Source organism: Raphanus sativus, chromosome 1, assembly GCF_000801105.2.
Source record: "Raphanus sativus cultivar WK10039 chromosome 1, ASM80110v3, whole genome shotgun sequence".
Lineage (NCBI taxonomy): Eukaryota > Viridiplantae > Streptophyta > Magnoliopsida > Brassicales > Brassicaceae > Raphanus > Raphanus sativus.
In genome coordinates, this window is record NC_079511.1 from 15,608,048 (window position 1) to 15,632,336 (window position 24,289).

Sequence of the window (24,289 nt, forward strand, 5' to 3'; positions counted from 1 at the left end):
AATGATTTCACTAGATTTTGACCCGCTCTTTCAAAGCGCGGGATCGTTTTCCTTTTAAAATTCTATCTAGAAAAGAAAAATATTTGTAAAATGTAAATTTTCATAGATTTATATTTGTTTATAATATATTTAGAATTGTGATAATATAGTTGTGTTGATTGTTTATGTTTTTGTTTTTAAAAATGTTTTTTGTTTAAAATAGTTATAGATTGCCAATATGTCTAAGTAGCTGGAGTTGTATTTCTTCCATGTATGTAAGACTAACCTTTCATCCTATTTTGAAATGTTTTACAACTTTCAAAAAGATGATTTGTATAATAGAAGATATTTTCGGTTTTTTGTTTGGAGTAGAGGTGAAAAATATGGTAGTTATGATTGTATTTATAGGATTAAGTTAATATCTTAAAGTTATTAAATGAAAAATATATTATTTGAAATATACTTGATTATTTTTAAAAATACCTGAATTATTGGTGAGATCAAATCTTTTCAATTTTCCTAAATATCTATAATATTAAACAAACAATATACTAGTTATGCCTTGTATATTTTAGTAGATCTTTTTTTAAAACGAACAATATATTGTTAGGAATATATTCATATATTTTAGAAAGTTCCGAATATGGTGGTGCAATCAGATCATTTAAAGTTTCTGAAATAATGATAATTTTTACGCGAATAGTAACAAAAATGGACAATATACACCAATGGTAACAAAAATGGAATAACATACGCTTTACATAGAATATATAGCCCATATGATCGCTTTTAAAATTAATACATGAAATAAATCAATTGTTTAAATAAAAAGCAATATTGTTAAGGTATTATGACTTTGGGTTTCGATTCTTTGGTTAGGGATTATAAAATGATCTTTTTATCGGGTACCCATATAAATTTATATGTGTAAAACAACTATTTGGTTTACAAATATTAAGAGTTGAATGCTGCACAAATAATAAATCTTAACATATTATGTATATAAGAGTTGGTTCACGTTTTGGATCTAAATATAATTACAAAGAAAAAAGATTGTTCAGTTCACGTTTTCTAATGATATTATAATGATAGTCTAGGTTTTTATTGAATATATATGTTTCCAAATCGGATTAAGCATTTGAAAAGGAAATAATTTTTAATAAATTAATTGAGAAAATCGTGGTAGGGTAGATTTAGTTATTAATAAAAAAAATAGCAATGGGCATATTATTGTAAATAACACAAATAATTAAAGATAGAATTATATTAGGGATTATTCTTTAGTAGTATAGTCTAGTTTTTTGAAAAGTAAACAATTTTTAATAAATTAACTTGAGAAAATCGTGGTAGGGTAGATTTAGTTATTAATAAAAAAATTAAAATCACAATGGCATACCATTATAAATAACACAAATAATTAAATGTAGAATTATATTAGGAATTATTCTTTAATAGTATAGCCTAACTTTTGATCCGCAAAAAAAAAACTTTTGATCCGCGTTTTCAAAACGCAGGACTATCTCTTTGTTAAATATTTAATTTTATAATATATTATATTTATATCATATATTTTTATAAAAATTATATAATGTGTTTTTATATGTGTAGAAGCTGATTTTAATGTTAAAATGATTATTATTGAAAGTCACTGGTGAAAATCATAATTCTACGACAAATATTTGAGAAAGTCAAACTAAGAATCAATAAATTGTAAAATGTAAGGTATAAAAAATATGCATAATATTATGGATGCTATTTAATGCCGTTTAATAACGAAGGAAATTCAGTTACCATGTATAGAAGAATCAATCGTGTGATACATATTATTACTATCCAAAATTGCTTTAAGTTATAATGATAAGTAATGATGTTAATAAATGCAGGATGAAACTGATTGGTTATCAAAAATTCCTGACATCCAATTGGCCAAATATATAGTTGTGAATTTATTTATTTTTTAAATAAAAAAAGCAATGGCATGCTATTGTAATTAAGTTTGAAAAATAAGAGCAGAATCCTATTAGGAATTCTTCTTTAATAGTATAGATAATAACGAAGCAAATTCAGTTACCATGTACAGAAGAATCCATCGTGTGATACATATTATTACTATCCAAAATTGCTTTAAGTTATAATGATAAGTAATGATGTTAATAAATGCAGGATGAAACTGATTGGTTATCAAAAATTCCTTACATCCGATTGGCCAAATATATAGTTGTGAATTTATTATTTTTTTAAATCAAAAAAGCAATAGCATGCTATTGTAATTAAGTTTGAAAAATAAGGACATAATCCTATTAGAGATTCTACTTTAATAGTACAGATGTTACCAAAAATATATTGGTACATATTAAGCATATATTATACTTGTTCATTAAACTAATCCAAAATTAATTAATAGTCATTCTTTCCTTAAATAAAAATTAGGGAACTACAATATGCCTAATATTTATATATATATATATATATCTGACAATTAATGATTTAATAATAAATATTTGATAGTAATGTTTATATTCTCCATCAGTTTTAAATTTTGTAATATAAATTAAATAAATACATTAACGATATATTCTCCATTAGATTTTTTCGTGTATGTTATATTTGAATTTTTAAAATATAAAAAGACTATAAATTAATAAAACTGTTAAAAGTTTCATATTAAAAAAATTATGATCAATGTTTTAGATTTTATTATAAGAAAATACAAATGATCATAAAACCATATAAGAATATAGTCTCATTTAATAGATATTCAGAGTAATATATATAATACATAAATATTTGAATTTCAAAATTTGCACTAAACAAAAATTGAGAATTTAATATATTAAAAATTGCTACGAATTTTCAAGAACGATATAAATTTTGAAAACTATTAAAATTCCTACATTGAAAAAAATCTTATCAATGATCTAAAATATTTGTTATATAAAGATACAAGCGATCATAAAACCTTTTGATTAAACAATATAACTTAATATATCGTCATATCATTAATATACTATATATCTATGTTAATATGATTTAAATTTAATTATATACCATACTAAATAGATAAAGTGTTTTGTAGATTTATTTACATAAAATGATTGTAAATAAACAAGAGAGATTGCTTTGGTGTATATATTTGTGCCAATTTAATTATATACTTAATAGTTAATGTTTTCTCAAATTTAATATATATTTACTTTTTTGTTAGTAATATTAAAAAGATACAATGAAGATGTTTAGCTTTCAAAATTTTCGTGAATAAATTATCAACTTTCTCATGAACTAAAGAAATATTCAACTTTGGGTAGTTAATTTATTTTGGTTTTTAAACAACCTTCACTAAAGATATGATAGTCTATACTCTAGATATGGTACCATCAGAGCATTTCTAACCAATTACTATTTTCATCTATATATGTTATAATAGAGGAACAAATGCTTTATCTCATCTCTATTTCCACCTCTATAATAGATGAATGCTATTTTTTCTTTTATAAATAGAGTATGAAATGACATTCCTCTGTTATAGAGTCATACTTTTTTTTTATTTTTAAAATAGTCATTTAACTTTCAAACTTTAATATTTATAACCAAAATAATTATTTTATGGAGGAATATAATTTTTGTAAAAATAAAATTATATTTTTATTTACATAATAGTTTTAATACAACTTTTGTTTAAACAAATTCATAATTTATAAAAAAATCTTCTAAAAATTAAAAGTAAATAGAGTTAGTTATCAATTTTTATAAATAAAAGGTGCTCTTGTAAAATTAAAATAGAATCTTTTGAAAATATTTTTTCAGTGAGACAAAAATAGAGAAATAAATCGGGAGATGGTCTCATTATCATGCCGACATGAAATAGTAAAACAGTGTGGGTATTATTGATTGGCATTTTATATTTGTTTCCTGTAAATCAAATCAAAGGTTTAGAAAGAGCATGAGAAAGAATCAAAAGATGCGTGCGATTTGATCCATATTTACAATATAAGGACCTCGTAAATTTGAGAAACATCAAAAACAACCTTTTCTTCGTCCCTCCCTCGTCTTTGTCTACAAAATCACCCTCCTTTGGCTCCTTCGTCCGGACAGAGATAGAAAGAAAGAAAGAAAGTCCGATCTCAACAACATCTTTTAACAAGGATGGAGGAGGTCGAAGAAGAAGTGCGACGAATGGTGGAGCAGGTAAAGGAGCTCCACGACACAGCCACCTCCTTCGTTTCGTCATCTTCCCACGAAGAGCTCTCTCTCCGCAAGAGATCCTCCGCCGTCGACGCATCAATCAACCGCCTACACTCCACCCTCCTCCTCTCCGACAAACATCTCGATCCAAAGCTCTTCGACAAGGCATTTCATTATTCTTCATTTTTATCGATCGAATGAATCTTATAAAAAAAAGAAAAAAGTTTCAATCTTGTTGTTGTTGGGGTGCAGCTGGAGGAGGATCTGCAACGAGCAAGATGCATGCTTGCCGATGGGGACACTTCCTCTTTCCTTCCCTCCAAACCTCAAGGTCCATTTTCTTATTTGATCCTCTCTTTTTTCTTTTAAAATGATTTTGATCCCTTTCTCTTTCTCTCTTCTTCAGGACGCTTTGTAACAATGTTTTTGGGACCTGTCAATGTTCGAGCCTCCAGGAAAGATATTCAGCTTAAAGTCAAAGAAGAATACAATAGCTACAGAGTTACTTCTCCCCCCCATTTATATCTCTTCTCTTCTCTTCATTGTAGAATTTGACTGTGAACCTTTTTTTTTTCAATTGGAATATAGGATAGGACAGCTCTTCTTTTTCTTGTTTTCCCAGCTATACTTTTGACCCTAAGATCTTATGCCTGGGCTGGATGTTTGCCTGCTTTCCCTGTTCAGCTCTATGAGGTAGGTATTCTACCTCCTTTGATTTGGGTTAATGCTCTGGACTCTTGTATCAATTTTACTTTTTCTTAATCAGGCTTGGCTTTTGTTCCTTTATGCTGGTTTGGCTATGCGAGAGAACATTTTGAGAGCCAACGGGAGTGACATCCGTTCCTGGTACTCTTATCCTATGCTTCCTCTACTTGCTTTGAAAATAGGATTCGTTTTATCTTTTGCTGATAGTCTCTCTAGATTCTGTGTGCTGCAGATACTCCTTTTTGTGATTATTAACTTAGGGTCTAAGCTTGACTGCAAGCATGTAATTATTATTCCCTGTTCAGTGTTTTGCCTCTGTTTTCAGCTTGAGAGGCATTAGGATTTTGAGTGAATGATAGTTGTTTGTTTCTATAGGAATGCTGTTGAAGAAGTAGCATATTTTTTGCTGTCAGGTAGAAATCTGATCTTTATATCAGTACCAGGATAGTACTTAACTCCTCAGTGTGTTGATGATTTCTAGCTGAAGTGAATCGTTAATTTTGGCTGATTGATTAACAACATATATACCCTCATGTGGGTTGGAAATGACTTAAACCTCTGGGCTGGTGGTATGCTTTTTTGCAGGTGGCTTTATCATCATTATTGTGCCATGGCTATGGCCCTTGTCAGTCTCACTTGGGAAATCAAAGGCCAACCAAACTGTGTTCAGAAGCAGGTATTGGTTATTATCATCATTATCATATTGTGCTGAGTAAATTGTAATGGATCATTCTATAAATATTTACCAGAAAGGAGTCCGTCTTTTCCTCCAATGGGCTATGATGCAAGGTGTTGCCATGCTTCTGCAGAATAGATATCAGCGCCAAAGATTATACACTCGCATTGCACTAGGAAAGGTACCATGCTATTTACATTTATCTCTGTTCCAAACCCTGTACGCCTCTATGAAACGGCTGTAAAAAATGCATTGCTGGTCATGTTTCAGGCGAAGAGAATGGACGTTGTATGGGGAGAAACGGCTGGAGTAGATGGGCAATTATGGCTGTTATGTCCTCTTTTGTTCACTTTACAGGTAACAGTTTCACCTTTTTTGCACAGTCAATTTCGCGTTGAGGTTATGAACCTATGCTTAAAGCATCTTGAAGCTTCATGCACCATAGACCAAGCTTGTGTTGTTATTAGTGATTGTATCTATTACTACCTGTATATATGGAACTCAAATATCTCATTGAAGATATATACTAATAAGTAAAGCAAACTTCATGATGTCCTTAGATGGTGAAAGATATTTTCTCAATCCAAAGGAGAAGCGTCAGACATCTGCTAAGTCTATGAGTGTTGTTATTTCCCGGTTGTAGCTTAACGTGTTTGTATTATACTTTTGGTAAACTCAGGGCTTTGAAGCATACGTTGGTCTGCAGTTACTAAGGACAGCGTTAACCGGAGTAGTTGCCGAATGGCAGGTATATTAATCTCTCTTCTGCTAGCATTTTTTTGCATTATCTTCACTGGTCTATTCACGGACCAGTTTGACCCCACACACGCACACAAATAAAAGAACGTGATGGAGGCACTAGTTAGCTATAATCCATCCTCAAAACTCACTCCCTAGCTGGTCTTGTTACTCATATCCAAGAAAAAACTTTTATCACAATGGTTTTCTGATGATAACATGAACGCTGTGGCAGGTATTGATCTGTGGCATTCTTCTGGTTGTGATGGCCGTTGGGAACTTCATAAACACAGTAGAGACATTGATGGTTAAGTCGAGGTTCAAGGCTAAGATGAAGAGAAGTAAAAGCAGAGCGGAGCTTGATTAAACTGCTTAACTTATATTTGACTACAGCTTCATAGTTCCCAACTTCGGATCTTTCTCCCCATTATTTATTTTTACTTGATAAATTTTGTTTGCTTGGGGCACAAGTTACCTAAGGTTCTTGAAAAAAAAAAAAGAAATTGACCCTTTCTTTGTGTAAACTAGATTATCTTTTATGTGTAAACTAGATATAAATCCGTGCAACATTTTAATTTCACAAACACATATAGAAAATGAAAATCTTTTTCACATTAATTCTTTGATTTTTCATTATATATTGGATTCTTGTTTAGTAATAATAATTTTTTTTCTTACATAAATTTTGATTGATATTTCTATTTTTGTAATCAGAATGTTTTAAATAGGGTATTAAATATTTTTACTTTTAACAGATATTTCATTTTAATTAATTTTTAAAATAATATTAGTTTTATTTAATTGAAACAAATTTGTAGAACTGTGAACTCTCTATATTGTTTAAGACAAATAAAAAAAATCAAAATATTAAAATTACACACCAAAAATCAAATATGTTATATTGGTAATCGGTTAACAAAAAACATCAAATTTGTTTACTTTATCATCTATGATGTGACTTTAACCTCTTGTTTATATATCATATATATTGAAAACTTTTTGACATGTAATATTTTGTAATACACTATTGTCGTTATGTTTTAAAAATTTGAAACTTTGTAGTTATAATGACTTTTGGTAGTGTGATGTATAATTGTTAGACTGGACTTGATAAATATAGACCAAACTTTTAAGCTTTAATTTTAACTCTTGTTGATAGTCATTGCATAGTAAACTTGTATATGAAATTGATATCATTTCAGTTTGAAAGGAGATCTTACATCTCTTGGTACGAGACTTATTCTAAGAATAAAAATCTATTTTTTTAGATAACTTCCGCTTAGGATTTCTGCTTCAATAATAATCATGTTGCCTAGGTCAAGTTATTAGTAACATTTTCCATTGCAAAGTCCTTATCTTTGATTTAAATTCCTTAATAGCATGACCTACAACATTCGATTGCAAAGTTCTTCTTTTTATCTAAAATTTCTTGGTAGCATATAACCTAAAACAGCATAATCAATTTTATATGTAGATAAGACAAACACACATAAACATAACCATAGGTAAACATAATATTCACATTAATTTTTCTCATTAACTTATGTATGACATGTACAAATACCTAAGTATAACTGTGGCAATAACTAATGTACTACATCATGACAATTATATATTAAAAAAAAGATTAACGTCAGTTTAATGTGAAAATTAGGATATCTAGTTATTTCCTCAACCTGTGACACTCCAAAAAAGGAGTAAAAACGTAAAGATTTGAGAGAACATAAGAAAACTCATTTAATATTTTCTAGTATCTCTTATTATGTTTGATGTCAAAGTATGACAAGTGACAAAATATGAAAAAGCCTAATAACATATACATATGTGAATAATTGTAGTTCCTTTGGTTTATGAAAGTTGTAGTTCATATGAAAATTAACTATTTAAATAGGAAAGTTGATTATTCATAAGAAAAAATTGAAAAACTTATTCTATAAATCTTTTCTGATTAGGATTTGAAGAAAGGAAAACTACTATTAAACATTATTTTACAATTATTTATGTTCAAGATTTTAGAAAATAACAATTACTATCAAATAACTTTTTATATATTCTTTAGAATTTAGAAAACAACAATTAGTATTAATTCATTTTTGACAATTAGTATTCCTCCAGAACTGATAATTCAGGTTAGAATGCACACTTGATATAGGAAAAATGTTGAGACATGATTGTGTTGAGAAAAGAGCTGAAGTTTGTAAAGCAAATAGACATTCAAAATTGCATGATTTACTGATTCATCAGTTTGTCTACATCTTACATTGGTTATTGCATTGCATATGACAACATGTTAAATTTTCAATTACCACTAGATAACTTGAGGCTATTTTCCAAATTAAGTGGCTCATTTTCAGGAAAACATTGATTTTCCATTCAAAAACTTGTAACTTTGTGTTACTGGAATCATATACAATCACTTGTCTGATAGACGATATTTCTTGCAACCAATATACATATTTTATTGTGTACAACTTACTCTTCATATGATATATTCTTAAATTTGAGTTTATGAAGACTTCCATGAATGTGTATGATATATTCTTGAATTTTCAGTTTATGAAAACACTCTTGATAAATATACAATCTTTCTAAATTTTACGAACATATTTTTAAAGATGTATAATCTATTCATAAAATTTAGAAATTTTTAAATAAATTTGTATTTTAAATACATTCTTAAATATGTATCTAGAAAACCTTTTACTAAATTTTCATTATATGTATATTTAATAAAATATTCTTAAATATGTATAACATCTTCCTATAAATTTAAACGAACTTCATGAATTTGATATAAAAAATTTATATAGATATTAAACATATTTAAAATCATCTTCATAAGGTTTTGCTAGATGTTATATATTGAGTAATATTATCAAATATGAATATATATCAAATACATGAAGATGATATACACATTTAGGAAGAAATTTTTAAATATATATACAAGTTATATTCAAAAGTCTCTTTACACATTTATGAAAGTATTTCTGAATTCAAAAATAAAATTATTAATTCAGGAAGATATTAAACTGGTTCATGAAAGCTTTCCTAAAATCACAATTAAGAAGATATCATACATATTTAGAAAGGGTTTTCTAAACTTTTTTAATAAATTTGTTTTCTTGAAAATTGAAAAATTTGAAGGAACATTTTGAAAAGTAGAAACAAAAAGATCTTTTATTTCTTTTTTAATGTTTATTATCCATTTATTTTTATATATTAAATAAGTAATATCTTAAAATTATAAATAAGAATATATTTTTTCTTCAATCTTTTAATAAAAATTATTTCGGTATTTTTTACTTCTAAGTGCTACTTCGAAGACAAAATTTTAACTTTTTATAGAAAATAAATGATACAAGCCGAACCTTTCTAGCTCACTCTATCAGTCCACTAAGACGTGTATTTAAGATGTGTATTTAGAAGAATTATGACATGTTCTTTTTTGTATCTGGACTCAAATATTCAGATGTTTGTACATACACTATTGCATCTCAATGCAAAATCTATAATATCTAAATATTTGAGATGCTAGAAAATGTAGAGTTTGAATACCATATTTCCATTTCAAAATCCCAAAAACCTAAATATTGTTAATACAAGTAAAAAATAATTAAATTAGTTATTGTAAGTATAATATAATATTTTAAATCAGAAAAAATTGCAATTCTCCCAGAAACCAAAAAAATCACAATTTCCCTTCAAAATCGAAAATCAAGTTTACCCGCCTAAACCGTAAATCGTGTTTTACCACCAAAATCATAAAATCGAATTTTCCCGCCGTAATCGGAAATCATGTTGTCCTTTCAAAACTGGAATCAAGTTTTCTTCTCAAACCGGAATCGTGTATTCCCATCAAAACTGTAAAAATTGTAATTTCCCACCAAAACTATAAAACGTGTTTTTCTCGCCAAAACAAAAAATTGCAATATTCCATCAAAACCGGAAATCATGTTTTATATTTTCTATCCAAAGAATAAAATCGCGTTTTCCTGCCAAAAATTACAAAATCACAATTTCCCATCACTACTGGAAAATCAAGTTTTTCGCCAAAACAAGAAATCATTTTCCCCATTAAAACCGAAAAATCAAAACCAAAAATCGTATTTTCCCGCCAAAATAAAAAAATCGTGTTTTCCGGCCAAAAACGAAAATCACAATTACCTGTCGAAACCAGAGGTTGCAATTCTCGTTAAAACTGGAAAATCGCACTTTCCCGCAAAATCATGTTTTCCATCAAAATCAGAAAATTGTGTTTTCTCGCCAAACTGTATATTGTGTTATTTCGCCAGCGAAATTGTTTTTTTAACAAAATAGTACAATTGTATTTTTTTTTCATAACCGCAAAGTCGAAAAATTAAGTTTTCGGTCAATACAGCACAAAATCGCGTTTTCTGCAAAAATGCAAAATTGTTGATATTTTATTTGAATATTATAACCAGTTCATTATTAAAAATAAAAATCATGCATTTTTAGTCTTTTAACTAATATTATTCAATGCTATTATAAAATTTTAAAACAAACAACTTACCATCTAAATGTTGCATATGAATGAATACTATATATAAAAACGAAAAATATATGAATACAATATCTAGATGTTGTGTTCAAATGCTGCTTTTAGATATTGCATCAATTACAAAAACAAACATGGTCTTATCTTAATATTTCTAGAATTGTTTACCAATAAATTTTGGACGTGTTGACGGAAAAAAAGGGATATGGACCTAGCGGGCTAGCCTATATTTTCTTCGAACCGGAGGCTGGAGACTGGAGTGTGTTACGTTTTTTTGTTTCTTTTTGTAAGCGGTAATCAAACTCTTAGGTAGAGATGGCAATTGGGCTCTCCCGTCCCGTTCCGTCTCATACCGCAGCGGGCTCGTCGTCGAGCGGGTCACGACGGGCCTGTTCCGCGCGGACTGCGGTCTTTCAAATGGCTGTCCAATCCCGTACCGCATAATTTATAACCTTTCACGGGCCGTCCCGCGGAACGCCTCCTTCAGTTTTCAAGAGTTGTGTAAGAGAGTTGAAGAGACCTCAACAACATTGATCGCAACAATATCCAATGTGATCACTCGCCGGTTTAATGGTCTTGAAGTAAGTGAGAACCATTTGGACAGTGAAATTCAACTTTTTCATGTATATTCCTTGTTTGAGTTTTTGTAAAGCAACGTCTCTGCATAGCACCAGTAACTTAATACTAATGGTTGCTTCATCTCCTTCAACCAAGCTGTTGAACTTAGAGTATAGAGACAAAATTCTGCAGTAATTCAAACATCAATTCGAACAGTCAAAGAACATGCAGTAGCTCTTCAACAAGCAGTAACTCTTTAACAACATCATTGTAACCATTTTTTTTTAAATCATCAATTGACAATACTGAAAACAAAACTCATCAATTTAAACAAAAAAATCTCACATAGTAATAAAACAATTTATAGTACTAAAAAAACAAGCAGAAATGAGGACTTATGGTTGCGGGTCTTCAAAATCCCGCGGGTTAACCTGTCCCGCATCCGGCCCGTCCCGTTTTGAACCCGTCCCGCATTCGTCCCGTCCCGTTGTGAGCCCGTCCCGCGAAGCCCGCAATTTTGCGGGTTTATCAAATGAAGGTCTAATCCCGTCCCACAGTAAACCTTTACGGGTCAGGCCTGCAGTCCAAGTCCTTGCCATCCCTACTCTTAGGTTATGGTGACAGTTAGAGGTGTGGAATTCAGATACCTTTTTTTCTTTTAGAAAAACTTACTTTATCAAAATCATGCATTATTTTCATTATTTTCATTTTCTGAAAGAAAAATTATAAAATCATTCGTGATTTTTGGAAAGGGATATTACTCTTGGACCACACTCTACTGCCCAACCATCTAATAACCAGCGGTTTGTTCTGAAATCCGCACTAGATAGATATCTATCTTATTAAAGTAGAAGTACTTTAAGCTTTTGTTTGGTAATAGGGATAGGAGTCTTTAAAAAAAATTAAATTTTGTTTGGTAACAAAGATAGTAGAGAATTTTGTCTTTTCCTTTTTTAAATGATAGATTTAAGTATTTAATGTCTTTTCCTAATTTAAATAATAGATTTCTTTAATAGAATGAATCTTAACCAAAATAAATTTCTTTATAGATTTTTTGTTAACATTAAATATTTTTCAATATTTATTAATAAAAAAATAGAAAAAAAATCACACATCAAAATCAATTTATATATCATATAAATAAAATATAATAAAATATAAAATATTTTATTTATAAAATGTTAGTATAACACTTTTATAATATAAGTCCAATTAGTTATAAATATTATATTTTTATATGATACACTGTGATGTAATAGACGATCAAAATCACATAATATAATTATTTAAAGTAATAAATAAAATTTTTGTTTTAAAATTTTATCCTAACAATTATGTAATACATATTAATTTACACACACACACATATATATATATATATATATTATCATTAGAACAAAGGAAAAAAATTGAAGTGAAAGCAAATATTTATACGGCCGCGAGTCAAACTATAGAAATAAACAACAATGGCGTAAGATTTTTTTAACTAATTTATTTTAATTTCAAATATGTTTATATATTTTATTTATTTAAAAATTATTTTATTTTTTATTAATAGTGCTAAGATTTTAGAATTGGAAAAAATTATGACTCATCTCTATATTATTTTAATTAGGAATTTAAAATTTATATCAAAATATTTTTTAAAACTTTTAATTTTTATTATAACTACAAATATTAATTTTCAATCTAAATTTATGTTTAAATATTACAAATATATCATTTATAAATAAAAAACTAAAAACATAAAATAAATACCCGCCCGGTTGGGCGGGTTAAGATCTAGTTAATATTATTTTCAATGTTTTCTATGTAATTTATAAATAATAAAATTCAGTGACACCACATCTTTTATAAACAATTGATATCAAATACTATATATAGAGTATGTTTTCGTTTAAGTATTTAATATTTTTAATGATTATCTTTCAAATGTGTCTTTAGAAAAAAGTCAATACTATTTATTCTTAAATTACAAAAAAATAATAATTTCAATAAAATATAGATTTTCTGTTATTATTTTAATAAATAAATAAAATGCTAAAGCTTTTAATCAAATATTCATTTATTAATAAGTCTTTGGTTTAGCCATTAAATAAATTTTATCTCAGAATATTAACTAAAGCACATTTCGTTTTTTTTTTGAGCAAATTTCTTTTTCAAACACAAATATCATACAATACAAAAAAATCCGTTTTGGGTAATTTTTAAAAACATATTACTACTAAACACATTTTATTAGCATCATATATTCAAATAAATGATATAGTAAAACATAGATTTATCAAATTTAATACTTTTTAGAAATTATTTATTTTACATTACTTTTTCTATTAAAATCGTACTGTTTTTTTAATCAAAATTGCATTTATCCTGCATAATGGTTCAGTTGTAGTGGACCCTATTTTCATTTTGCACCTCTATATTACCAAAACTGCAGGTAATATTCAGATTCTTAATCTTGGAAACTCTTTTTCTGTTTAAAGCTCAAATTGTATACCGTTTAAGATACTGATCGAGCCAGGTTAATTTTACTCGGTTTTGGTTATATAGCTAGACTGTTAATTTTTTTTTTTGGAACAGACGGTTAATTTTTTTTTTTTTGAAACACAGACTGTTAATTAAAAGTATAAAATATTAGTGAAGAATTGACATAGTGAACAAAACTCCCGAATGACCGATGAAGAATCTAAGTACCTTGATCAAGTTTTGTGCGAAGGTCTATTCTCCAAAAAAATAAAATAATAATATGACAAATTTCGTTCTATGCGCTGAACCTCATAATCAAAATAAGTTGAAGACAAGAAAAGTTAGCAAAGCCTAATCAAAAAGGAAACTACATGTGAGGGACTTAAAAACAGATCTTAAACTTTTGAGTTTATGGTGGGATCAACATGTGAAACTGTTGATTACATGTTGGGTTGTTTTAGGGTTACCCTAAATATACGTAATTAAAAAAATAAAAATAAAGAAGAGTATAAAGTGTAATTAATAAAGAAAATAACAAATGCACATGGTAGGACAGGCTCGTTGGTGTATTTTATACACAAGCACTACATTGTGATATATGTATAATTAGATACATACATACATTTTATAGACATATGTAAATGATTGCACGTTAGGCAGCTGTGTAAGACACAAAGAGGTGAAAGCAAGTTGGCAATCAAAGTGGCGTTACTCTTTCTTACCTGTACCCATTTCCTCCATTATTACTCTCTCTATCAAAAAGATACAGAATCTTTTCTTTCCTTTTTTTTGGTATGATCATGCTGTCTCAGTCCATGTTTGTATATTCTCTCCATTCATATAATCAGCTTTTAGTATTTTCTGTATTTTAAGGGGGTTTCCTATAGAGATTTATATGACTAGCTTTGCAGTAAAAATCAATAATATTCTGAAACAGCTTTTGAAGGTATTAAAAAGCAACAAACAGAAGATGAACAATGAAAGTGGCACGAGTCTTGTCGTTGTAAGTACAAAAGCTGCACATGCTTTTGATTATAATGAAAATAAAATAAAAGGGTGAAAGTTGAAACAAAAGAACAAAACTTTGAGTGACTCTATTTAACTGATCGTGACACAAATGAATAAATGGCTTATCGGTTTGTGTCTTTGTGGGCGCCGCAAAAGGGGTAAAACATAAAACACATATTCTTTCTTTTCTTCTCCTCTTTCTCAAGCTATGGCTTTGAGTGAGTCTCTCCTCGGTCAAAAAAACAGAAGTAAAGTGAATATGAATAAGCCAGTCTTTTTCATCTATCAAGTCAAAGCAGAAGCAGCAGAAATAATGTAAAAAAAAAAGCTTGAAAACACCATAAAGAAGTAAAGATTTACAGTATCTCCTTGTTTCTGAAATCATAAGTCTCCTCAAGGAAAAAAAAAAGACTCTTTATTCCCCAATTAACCAATCAACCAATGTTTAAACAAGAAAAAAAAAAGAGAGTGAGACTTGCTGATGAATTACAACTCCAAATAAACTAAAAGACCTTTAGCTAGAGTTTTTGTTCATGTGGGTGGGGGTGTGTGTGTTGAAGAAGAAAACAAAGAACCGAGAAACAAACAAGAGACAGTGAGAAAGAAAAGGAACAAAGGGAAAGAATGTGAAGAAAGAATTGTATTCACTGGAAATCAAGATTGGTGAGACCTTGATTTTCAGTTTCTGGTGTCAGAAGGTGTTTTGAGTTTTTTTTTTTTGTTTTTTTTGGGTGTTGTTTAGAAACTATGCACACATAAGTACATTTTCTTGGGACGAGGGCAATTCAGAAACAGTGATTCAGATTTACTGAACCATTGTCAAGAAAGGTGGCTCGGTATGGCCATTGCCTCCTCTGTTTGCGGGGCTCTGAAACGCAACCTCATAAGCCGCAGATTTCTCATCCTCGTCTAGTTCTTCATCCATCTCCTCTTCCTCTTCTTCCTCTTCTTCCATGTTATTATAATTGTGAGACTCCTCAATTTTTTCGTACTCACTTATCATTGAATCTTGTTGTTGTTCTTGTTGTTGGCGTTGCATCAGCTCTTTCATCACAAGGTCTTCTGGCTTCAATTACAACAAATCACGATTTTAGTTATTAAGAAACAAAAGCAATTAACATTTTGAAAATGAAAAGCAAAGTTTGTACCTTCTCTGTTCCTTGTGGACTTTCCTCTCTAGCATCTTCTTCCTCACTTGAAGCTGACCCAACAGCTCCTTGTGGGGGCTTCACTGCAGAGACCGGACTCTGCTTTTGTACTGTTGATGTTTGGTCTTGAGGTAGACCGGAAGCGCTAGAACTGCCACCAGTTCCAAGTACTTTGTTGCGGTAAAGAAGATCGAGGCGGTGAAAGTAAGGACAGGTCTTAGCATCTTGAGGGCGTTCCTTGTTGCTTTCTTTAACTTTCTTGTAGTATTTGTTTATGTTTTCCCATTTCTCTTTGCATCTCTTTGCGTTTCTATTGTATCCCATTCTCTTCATGGAAGAAGAGATCTCTTCCCATAAAAGTCCTTTAGGGACATTGTCTTGGTACCTCGGTTCCATTCCGCTTCTCAGGTTTATAAGCGCAAGAATCTCCGCCTTTGGCCATCGCGATGACGACGGTGACGAGGATTGATCCGTGCTCATGATCATCTCTTGTTGTTGTGGTGGTGGTGGTTGTTGTTGTTGTTGTTGTGGTTGAGGAGGAGGAGGAGGAGGAAGGACCTGTTGCTGTGGAATCGCCATTATTGGTTGCAGTTGAGGTTGTGATGAAGGGCGTTTAGCTGCGGGTGGCGGCGGAGGAGGAGGAGACGGTTGTGATGATAAAGAAGGAGGTAACTGGATGGTGTGGCCAGTGATTTTCTGAATCAGTGAGATGATCGCGGCGTCGCGAGACGCAGAAGCGGCTCGTTCTTGAGACATGATCTCGTGTTCCCGAGCTAAACGAGACATCTCTTGGCGTTTCCAAGCTTCTTCTCGATGGAGACGCTCTTGCTCTCTCTTCTCGAGCGCTTCGAGAAAGCTTCTTTGCATAGCAGCTTGCTTCTGCATCACTTGTCTCACCAAACCTTCGAATAGTTCCATCATCTTGCCGCCTCTTCTTCCCCGGTTACCACGTTTGCGTTTGCGGCTGCTGGGACCCGCCTGATCCACGTCCATAATATCTTCTTCCTCATCGTCAGACCCCATTCCTGAAGCCGTCGATGAGCTGTGAGAGGAGAAGGTCACTCCGGGGAAGGTGGGACCCATTGGAGCAGGAGGAGGTGGAGGAGGAGGAGCTGCATTGGGTGTAAAAGAGACACTGTGCGGTTGGGTCTGTGGTAGAGGAGGGAAGACAGGGAAAGGAGATGAAGAAGGAGGCGGTTGGATGGGATTGGCGACGGAGAGAGGAGTGGCGTCGAGAGAAGAGGAAGGAGGAGTAGTAGTGTTGAGAGCTTCGAGCTGAGAGAAGAACTTGTAAGTTTTACCGTCATGGCGACCGCCGCGCGTTTCTTTAGTGCGTTTGTAGTATTTCTGAACGTTTTCGAATTTCTCTTTGCATTTCTTAGCACTGCGTTTGTAACCTAACTCCAACAGCTTCCTGTTTCCCCATTCAAACATCAAAACACTCTCAGTTTCTGTCCTTTTTTTGGACAATTAATACGCACTGTTCGATCGGAATAATTAAAAAGAAAAGAAAAAAGTATTGGGATCGTAAAATCAAAAAACGTCCCAGAAACTCATGAGCCTTTTCTGTATAAACAAACAGTTCTTTAATTTTCTTGGGATGGTGAAGATGCTTGATCTCGAATATATTATTTATTTATTTATATATAACAGAAAAATAAAATAAAGAAAATAAAAAGTAAGCGTTGGAAACACATGCAAATGGATCTCTATATGCTATCTTTTGGATTTGAGAAGCACCATTGATGAGAGAACTCAAGAAGTAATGGAGGAGATAGAGAGAGAGAAACCTGGAAACGTGTTCCCAAAGAGGAGCTTTGAGAGTGGCGTCACGGAAAGTAGAATCCATTTCAGATCGGATCCTGAGAAGAGCAAGCGTTTCTTCTCTCGGCCATCTGTTCCCTGACGAAGAAGACGAGCTTCCTCCTCCTCCTCCCAACCCTCCACCGTCATCCGCCGCCGCTGAGAATCTCATAAGCTCTTCCATATTAGCCGGAGGTCTTGAGCTGATAGGTGAAGCTTCCTCCACCACTTCATTACCACCACCGCCAACTCCTTGCTCCATCTCTAGATTCACCAATCCTGATTTGAATCCACCACTCTTTTATTCTACACACACTCTCTCTCTCTCTCTTTCTCTTCAAGCTCACGGTTTCTTCATATAACCATTGACTATAGAGGAAGAGAAAGAAGCAGCCTTTTTTTTTACTGCAACTAGGTGTTAGAAAGCAGAGATGAGGATTACGAGGATGATGATAGATAGATAGAGAGAATGAAAGCAAACAGAAGTTAATAAAGCTGAGCCTCTTCTAACTTTGCAGCAAATAATTGTTAAACCCACTTTTCTTCACCTCTCTTTTTCTTTTTATTTATTTATTTATTTAAAAGGGTCCACATATTCTTATTAACATTAAATTTTATTTGTATTATTATTATTATATGGAAGGAGGGCTTTAAAAGTTAAATTTGGATCCGCATACATCTCATTGCCAGTGAACCTATTGATTTTTATTTTTATTTTATTTTTTTGGTTAAAACTGAAAATAATATATAAAATAAACACAATTTCATGTGCCTATCCCATGTTGTTGTCCTCTCCCACCACCATGCCTATTGTGTTCACGTGGCGTTGTTTTATTGGTAGGGTTTGTGACAATCAGATTTTCGCAAGACGGAGGACAAAGTTGGAATTTGATAGTTTTACCCGATTTGAGCTGGACCAGCCTTGACATCTTTCTCCAACTTTCTTTCCTCTCCAATTCAACAGTCTCTCTCTCCTTTATAATTTTAATTTTGTTGTGTAATATAGTTATGGAAACAGACCAAACAAATAGTGATGCAAGATAAAAAACAGACTAAATAATAGTGATGTAACAAAAACAGATCAAACAATAGTGAATCTAACGCCAATGAATTTTATATGATTCTAAACCATACCTAATGTACTCTAGTGAATATGTAATTCATATACTCTAGTTTCTTTATCTAAATGTTCCAAATTAATTTATCTAATGGATACAATATTTTATTTTTGATAACTCCACAGCATTTATATATTAATAAAGTTGTAACTTCTTTTATCACTATTCCACCTCATCAGAACATTTTGTAAAAATTGGATAGTTAATCATATTTTCTTAAAAAAATATTAACTACTCAAAAAAAAATTGCCAGTCTCTTTATTTGTAGACCAAATTTATTATAAAATTAATTATCCATTAATCATTTTTCATCAATAATTTATTTCAATCCAAAAAAATTGACATTTATCTCAAAATATTTAAATGAACATATATTATTGATGAACATATATTTTAGATAAATTTCAAATTTGACATTTATCTAAAATATATGAAAAATTTGACATTTATCTAAAAAAATACATAAATTTTAAAATGAAGAGATAAAATTCACTAAAACAAACACAGAAAACTTATTTATGATATTCTTTTCACATTTCGTCAAACCTAAACTAACGAGAAAATGAATTTCACGGAATTGTTCTTTAATTATTGGTCATGAAACTCAAGTTAAGAAAAATTAACAAAACATGATAGAAAACCATAACCAAATGTTGATACATGATTTATTTTTGAAAATTCAGTTCCGAGAAAAAATATAACACATAGTACAAGAAAACTTTAGTGAAATATATAAATAATCTGTGTTTGATGAAAATTTAGTCATAATAGTTTAGTTAAAATAGATGATATATTCCAATAATATAGAATTTCAAGAACAAACAGATAATTTTTAATAATAAAAAGAATCTATGATTTTTATATCAAATATATTAATAAAAATAAATAATATATGAATCATTTTAAACAATAGCTTATTTTAATCCAACCAATATTTAACATAAATCCAAAATATATATATTTAAGTGTACAATATATAATATAATCTAAAAAAAAAATTTGTTAAAAAATAAAAATTCATAAAATTGAATAAAAAATCTATTTACGATATTCATTTCTACGTTTCATCAACCCCAACCAGAAAAAATGAATCTCACAGAATTATTTTTCAAAAAAGTTTTCATGAAACTTAAGTTTGGAAAAATTAACAAAAACAAAACAATGAAAATCATAACAAAATATTAGTAGGTAATTGATTTCTTAAAGGAGAACAAAATATAACACATAATACAATATAAATTTAGTGAAAACATATAATATAATATAATATAGTTTGAGCTTGATGAAAAATTTAGTCAGTAAATAATAGTTTAATTACAGTATATAATTTAGTTAAAGTAGTTAATATAATTCAATAATACATAAAATTTAACAATAAATATGAAAAGTAATAAGAAACAACATTTATGAAATTACTTTTTAGATTTGATTAAATTCACTAAAACATATATTAATAATTAAATGTAAAGGAAAGTTTTTCTTTTTCTTTTAGTTACTAAAATTTAAACTTAGAAAAATTGAAAAAATATGGAATACCACAACCAAAGATCAATAAATGTATTATATTTTGTATGAATGTTAAATTTGTTCAGCCCAGAAAAGCGTTTTTGCATCCCAAATATGCCAAGAAGATTTAAGGTTTTATTGTTTATATTCTATGAATAAAAAGCATCAATTTATTGGTCTTGAAGCTAACCAATTGCAAAGCCCTTCTTCAAACTGAGCATTTCCCAACTGTCTCAATGAACTGAATCTATATAAACAAAAAATATTATATAACCCAAAGAAAACAATAAAATTTAGTAAAAATCATAATATAACTCAAAAATACATAATATAACAATAATACACAAATTTTGAAAAATACGAAAAAATAATCGTAGGATTAAAAATAGGTAATCCCTTCACGTTATTTATTTGTCATATTTCATCAAACCGAGATCAACAAAAAATAATACAAAACTGAATCTCATTGTTTTCCTTTTTAATCAATAAACTCAAGTTCACTGGAACTATAGATGAAAATCACAATTAAGGACTATTAGATAATAAAAATCAAAAATTTGGAAACCAAAATATAAAAATAAAAAATAAACATAAGAATGAAAATGTAAAATTTGTTTTACTTAAGTCAAAAAAATTGTTTTACTTTTTATCATATGAGCCAGATATCTTAGAATATCATATCTATACAAATGTAGATTATTTAAAGGCTATGTCATATGAATACTTTATAAAAACTGATTGAACATAAATAAAGTATCAATATGTTAATAAAACATTTTTCAAAAAAAGAATTATCATAAAATCATATAGTTGCATACTCCAACGAGAACACAAAATAAAATAATATGTTATAAAAATAGAAATAAAAATTTGACGACTTACAATAAAATAAACATATCAACTATCATATTAAAAGTTTTGGTTAACCGCAGTGAGTCTTAAGCTCAATAAAAAGAACAATCACTGAATAATGATTCACACATAATCAAAAACATCAAAATAAAAATAAATATTAGAATAATATTTTTGAGCGAAAAACAGATCAATCCCTAATTAAGTAAAATATTTTTAGAACCAAATGTCTTTTTACAACATAAATAAATTCTCAATTTCTAGTTACACTAAATAATAATAATTATTATTATTATTATTATTGTCTCTTAATTAAATGAGTGTATTTTGCAGTGTTCAGAAAAGCGGTTGGCGCTAAGCGGACAGTGACTTAATGCCTAGCGCATAAAACGATTAAACGGACGTTTAAGTTATTAGTTAAGCGGTTTAGGCATTCAAAAATTATATCAGTGTATTAAATAAAGTAATGTTTTATACTCCTTATGTTTCTTTTTGTAAGATATTTTAGCTTAAACACACAAATTAAAAAAAAAAGTTTAATGAAATCACTTGTTCATAACAAAAAAGTAACAAAAAGTAAGTAAAAGTACTTAATTATTGCTATTCTGAATAAATAAGACAAAACTATATATTGACTTTTAATATTTTAATCAATTATTTTAATAGTTTTGCATAGAAAATTTCAAACATCATACAAATTGAAACAATATTATCTTCTAAAACATCATACAAAAAGAAATGGAAGGAGTACTAAATAATAGTAAAAATTATTATTTATATATGATAAAAATTATTTTCATAAGAATATATATTATAATATACTAGTTATTATAATTTATGAATAATAAATTTATATTATTTATTATTACAATATTTTAATTATCTAAACGGTTTAAAAAGAAATCGTCACAGTCTTGAAATGCTTAGGCAGCCGCCTAAGCTGCTTTTTAGAACACTGGTATTTTGCATTGTGTAGTCTTAAAATCATTCTAGTCTATGCTGCTCTCTTAATCATTTTTTATTAAATTTCTGATAGATTCAAAAAGATTGATTTTTAAAATCACACAATACATAATACATGTTTATTGAAAGTTACTTCATACTCCTATCAATTCCGACCCAATTCCAGAAAAAGCCTAATTTGAATACCCAAAAATAAAGAAAGTGAAGTCCTTATATTCAACATCCACAATGTCAGTCTCAGCTATACTTTGACACAACCACATCATTCTTGACCAATATACCATTAAGAAAATTAGACAGAACCAACAACGTGACGAAGCTCAGACATAAAAGAGAAACATTCACTTCCAAAACATGCCTACGAATCTTCTCAAAAAGAGACTCACACTTAGTTTTCATAGCATGGCGACTGGGACCATGCTCTCAAAGTTCCATTTGCGTCGAGATAGGCAAAACTCAACTTCCGCATGTATTCAAAACTGCATTCTCAGTGATTATCGATCAAGCCGTTTGCACAACTTCAAGTTCACAAGCTGAGCATCCTCGAGAGCAGCCTTCTTGGCTTTGACATTACGCAAAACAACAATGCAGGAACTCTCAGACACTTGAAAACTATCACCTACCTGGATAATTTACACGTGAGTGATGCCCTACTCAACATAGCCTCCTTCATGTCACAATTACATTTCGACAGAATCTTAATGACAACTCTAGTCATCTGCTTCTAGTATTTGTCTCTCCTTGCAAAGTTCCTTAACTTTACCATTATACTCATATCTAAGATGTGTCTACTGAATGGCAACCTACACCAAACAACGATAAACATGCAAATCAACAAATAAAAATAAAAGAAAGAGAAAAGACAAATTAGAGTGGAACACTAACACGATAAGACATCCCTGATGCAACCCAAAACTCATCCTCCAACGAAAAGCGAACTTTCCCAGCCCGAGGCCCCAAAGAGGGAGTAATAATGTGATTCAACTTTTCACAAGCGACCTTATTCACATGAAAGACATGAGGCCCGTCATAATAAAAAAACGAATCTTCAGTAAATAGTAGGGGAACCGTCAAACAACGATGTTCCAGCAAAGCGTCACCGGCCAAACAGTGGTAGTCCCCGACACCATCATCGAAAGTACACTTCCAAGGAATCTTGGGTATTATACCTAAGTAAGCATCAAATCCCTTTGCCTCACCAGGAAGAGATTGAGGAGAATCCACTAAAACGCCTCTCGACAAAATCACTAGTAGGACCTTCACCTTCAACACTAAAATGACCAACAAGAAAACAACACTTGTACTCATAATTAAAGATATGACAAGTGGAACATGGGCATTCCTTCTTTTTCTTCTTAGCCGGACGAGTTGAAAAATCCTATAGAGCTGAAACCGCTGACTCATGCGGCACCTTCCTTAGTCGATGATCACCCTAACTGACCAGAGGTAGAACCTGACACTACCTCTTCACGCCATTCCAAAATAGGCATCAAATCTATCACCTCTACCAACTGATTGTGGTAGTATTTCCCATCTCGCTATAGAATAAGCAAGGCAAACTTTCTTTCTTTTTTTTAAAAAAAGGAGGGGGATGGAATAGTACGTATATATACAAGGTTTAGCACTTCAAAGACGGACCAAATGCTGATCCAAACAAGTAAAGCAAACATCCTTCCACGACTGCAGAGATCGATCACACCATCCTCATCAAAACCTTTCGACTGAAGATAAAACGAGGCATCTCAGTCTAAAAAAAGGAGAGTAAAAGAAAGGGTAAAAATCTCGGATAAAACCACGAAAAACAAAACACCTATTGATGTCAGAGTTCCAGGAAGAACGGTAGCCTCGATTTGGGTCTAAAAAAGAAACCACACTAATCCAAATATAAAAGTAATCAGCCACTAGTGAACGATTCTAGTCGAAGTCTCCTCCCCAATCAATCTAGATCCCAGCTTATAACTTCAATAAAAAGTTCCAAGAAGAACTTTGTTCTTACTAACTCATGTAATCTAAAAAAAGAACCAAGGCTTCACCTCGATCTCGAGCTCAAAGGCCAAGATTAGAG

General features: G+C 30.3%; 2 protein-coding genes across 3 annotated transcripts; one reads left to right on the forward strand and one right to left on the reverse strand.

Moving 5' to 3' along the window:
• Positions 1 to 3,920: 3,920 nt before the first annotated feature.
• On the forward strand, positions 3,921 to 6,898 carry LOC108859175 (uncharacterized). Its single transcript, XM_018633078.2, has 10 exons — positions 3,921 to 4,326; positions 4,414 to 4,492; positions 4,568 to 4,662; positions 4,750 to 4,854; positions 4,928 to 5,007; positions 5,452 to 5,542; positions 5,616 to 5,723; positions 5,813 to 5,899; positions 6,222 to 6,290; positions 6,516 to 6,898. Exons 1-10 carry the CDS (start codon positions 4,123 to 4,125, stop codon positions 6,645 to 6,647), a joined length of 1,050 nt encoding a protein of 349 aa, XP_018488580.1. The 5' UTR covers positions 3,921 to 4,122; the 3' UTR covers positions 6,648 to 6,898.
• An 8,250-nt stretch (positions 6,899 to 15,148) lies between these two features.
• Positions 15,149 to 18,302, reverse strand: LOC108811094 (trihelix transcription factor GTL1). Of its 2 annotated transcripts, none has more exons than XM_018583158.2 (3): positions 17,773 to 18,302; positions 15,983 to 17,396; positions 15,149 to 15,896 (listed from the first exon to the last, which is right to left on the reverse strand). In XM_018583158.2, exons 1-3 carry the CDS (start codon positions 18,045 to 18,047, stop codon positions 15,885 to 15,887), a joined length of 1,701 nt encoding a protein of 566 aa, XP_018438660.1. In that variant the 5' UTR covers positions 18,048 to 18,302; the 3' UTR covers positions 15,149 to 15,884. The 2 variants fall into 2 exon arrangements, with proteins under 2 accessions (XP_018438660.1, XP_018438652.1); XM_018583150.2 differs by having other exon boundaries at positions 15,149 to 15,900; positions 17,773 to 18,301.
• Positions 18,303 to 24,289: the final 5,987 nt, after the last annotated feature.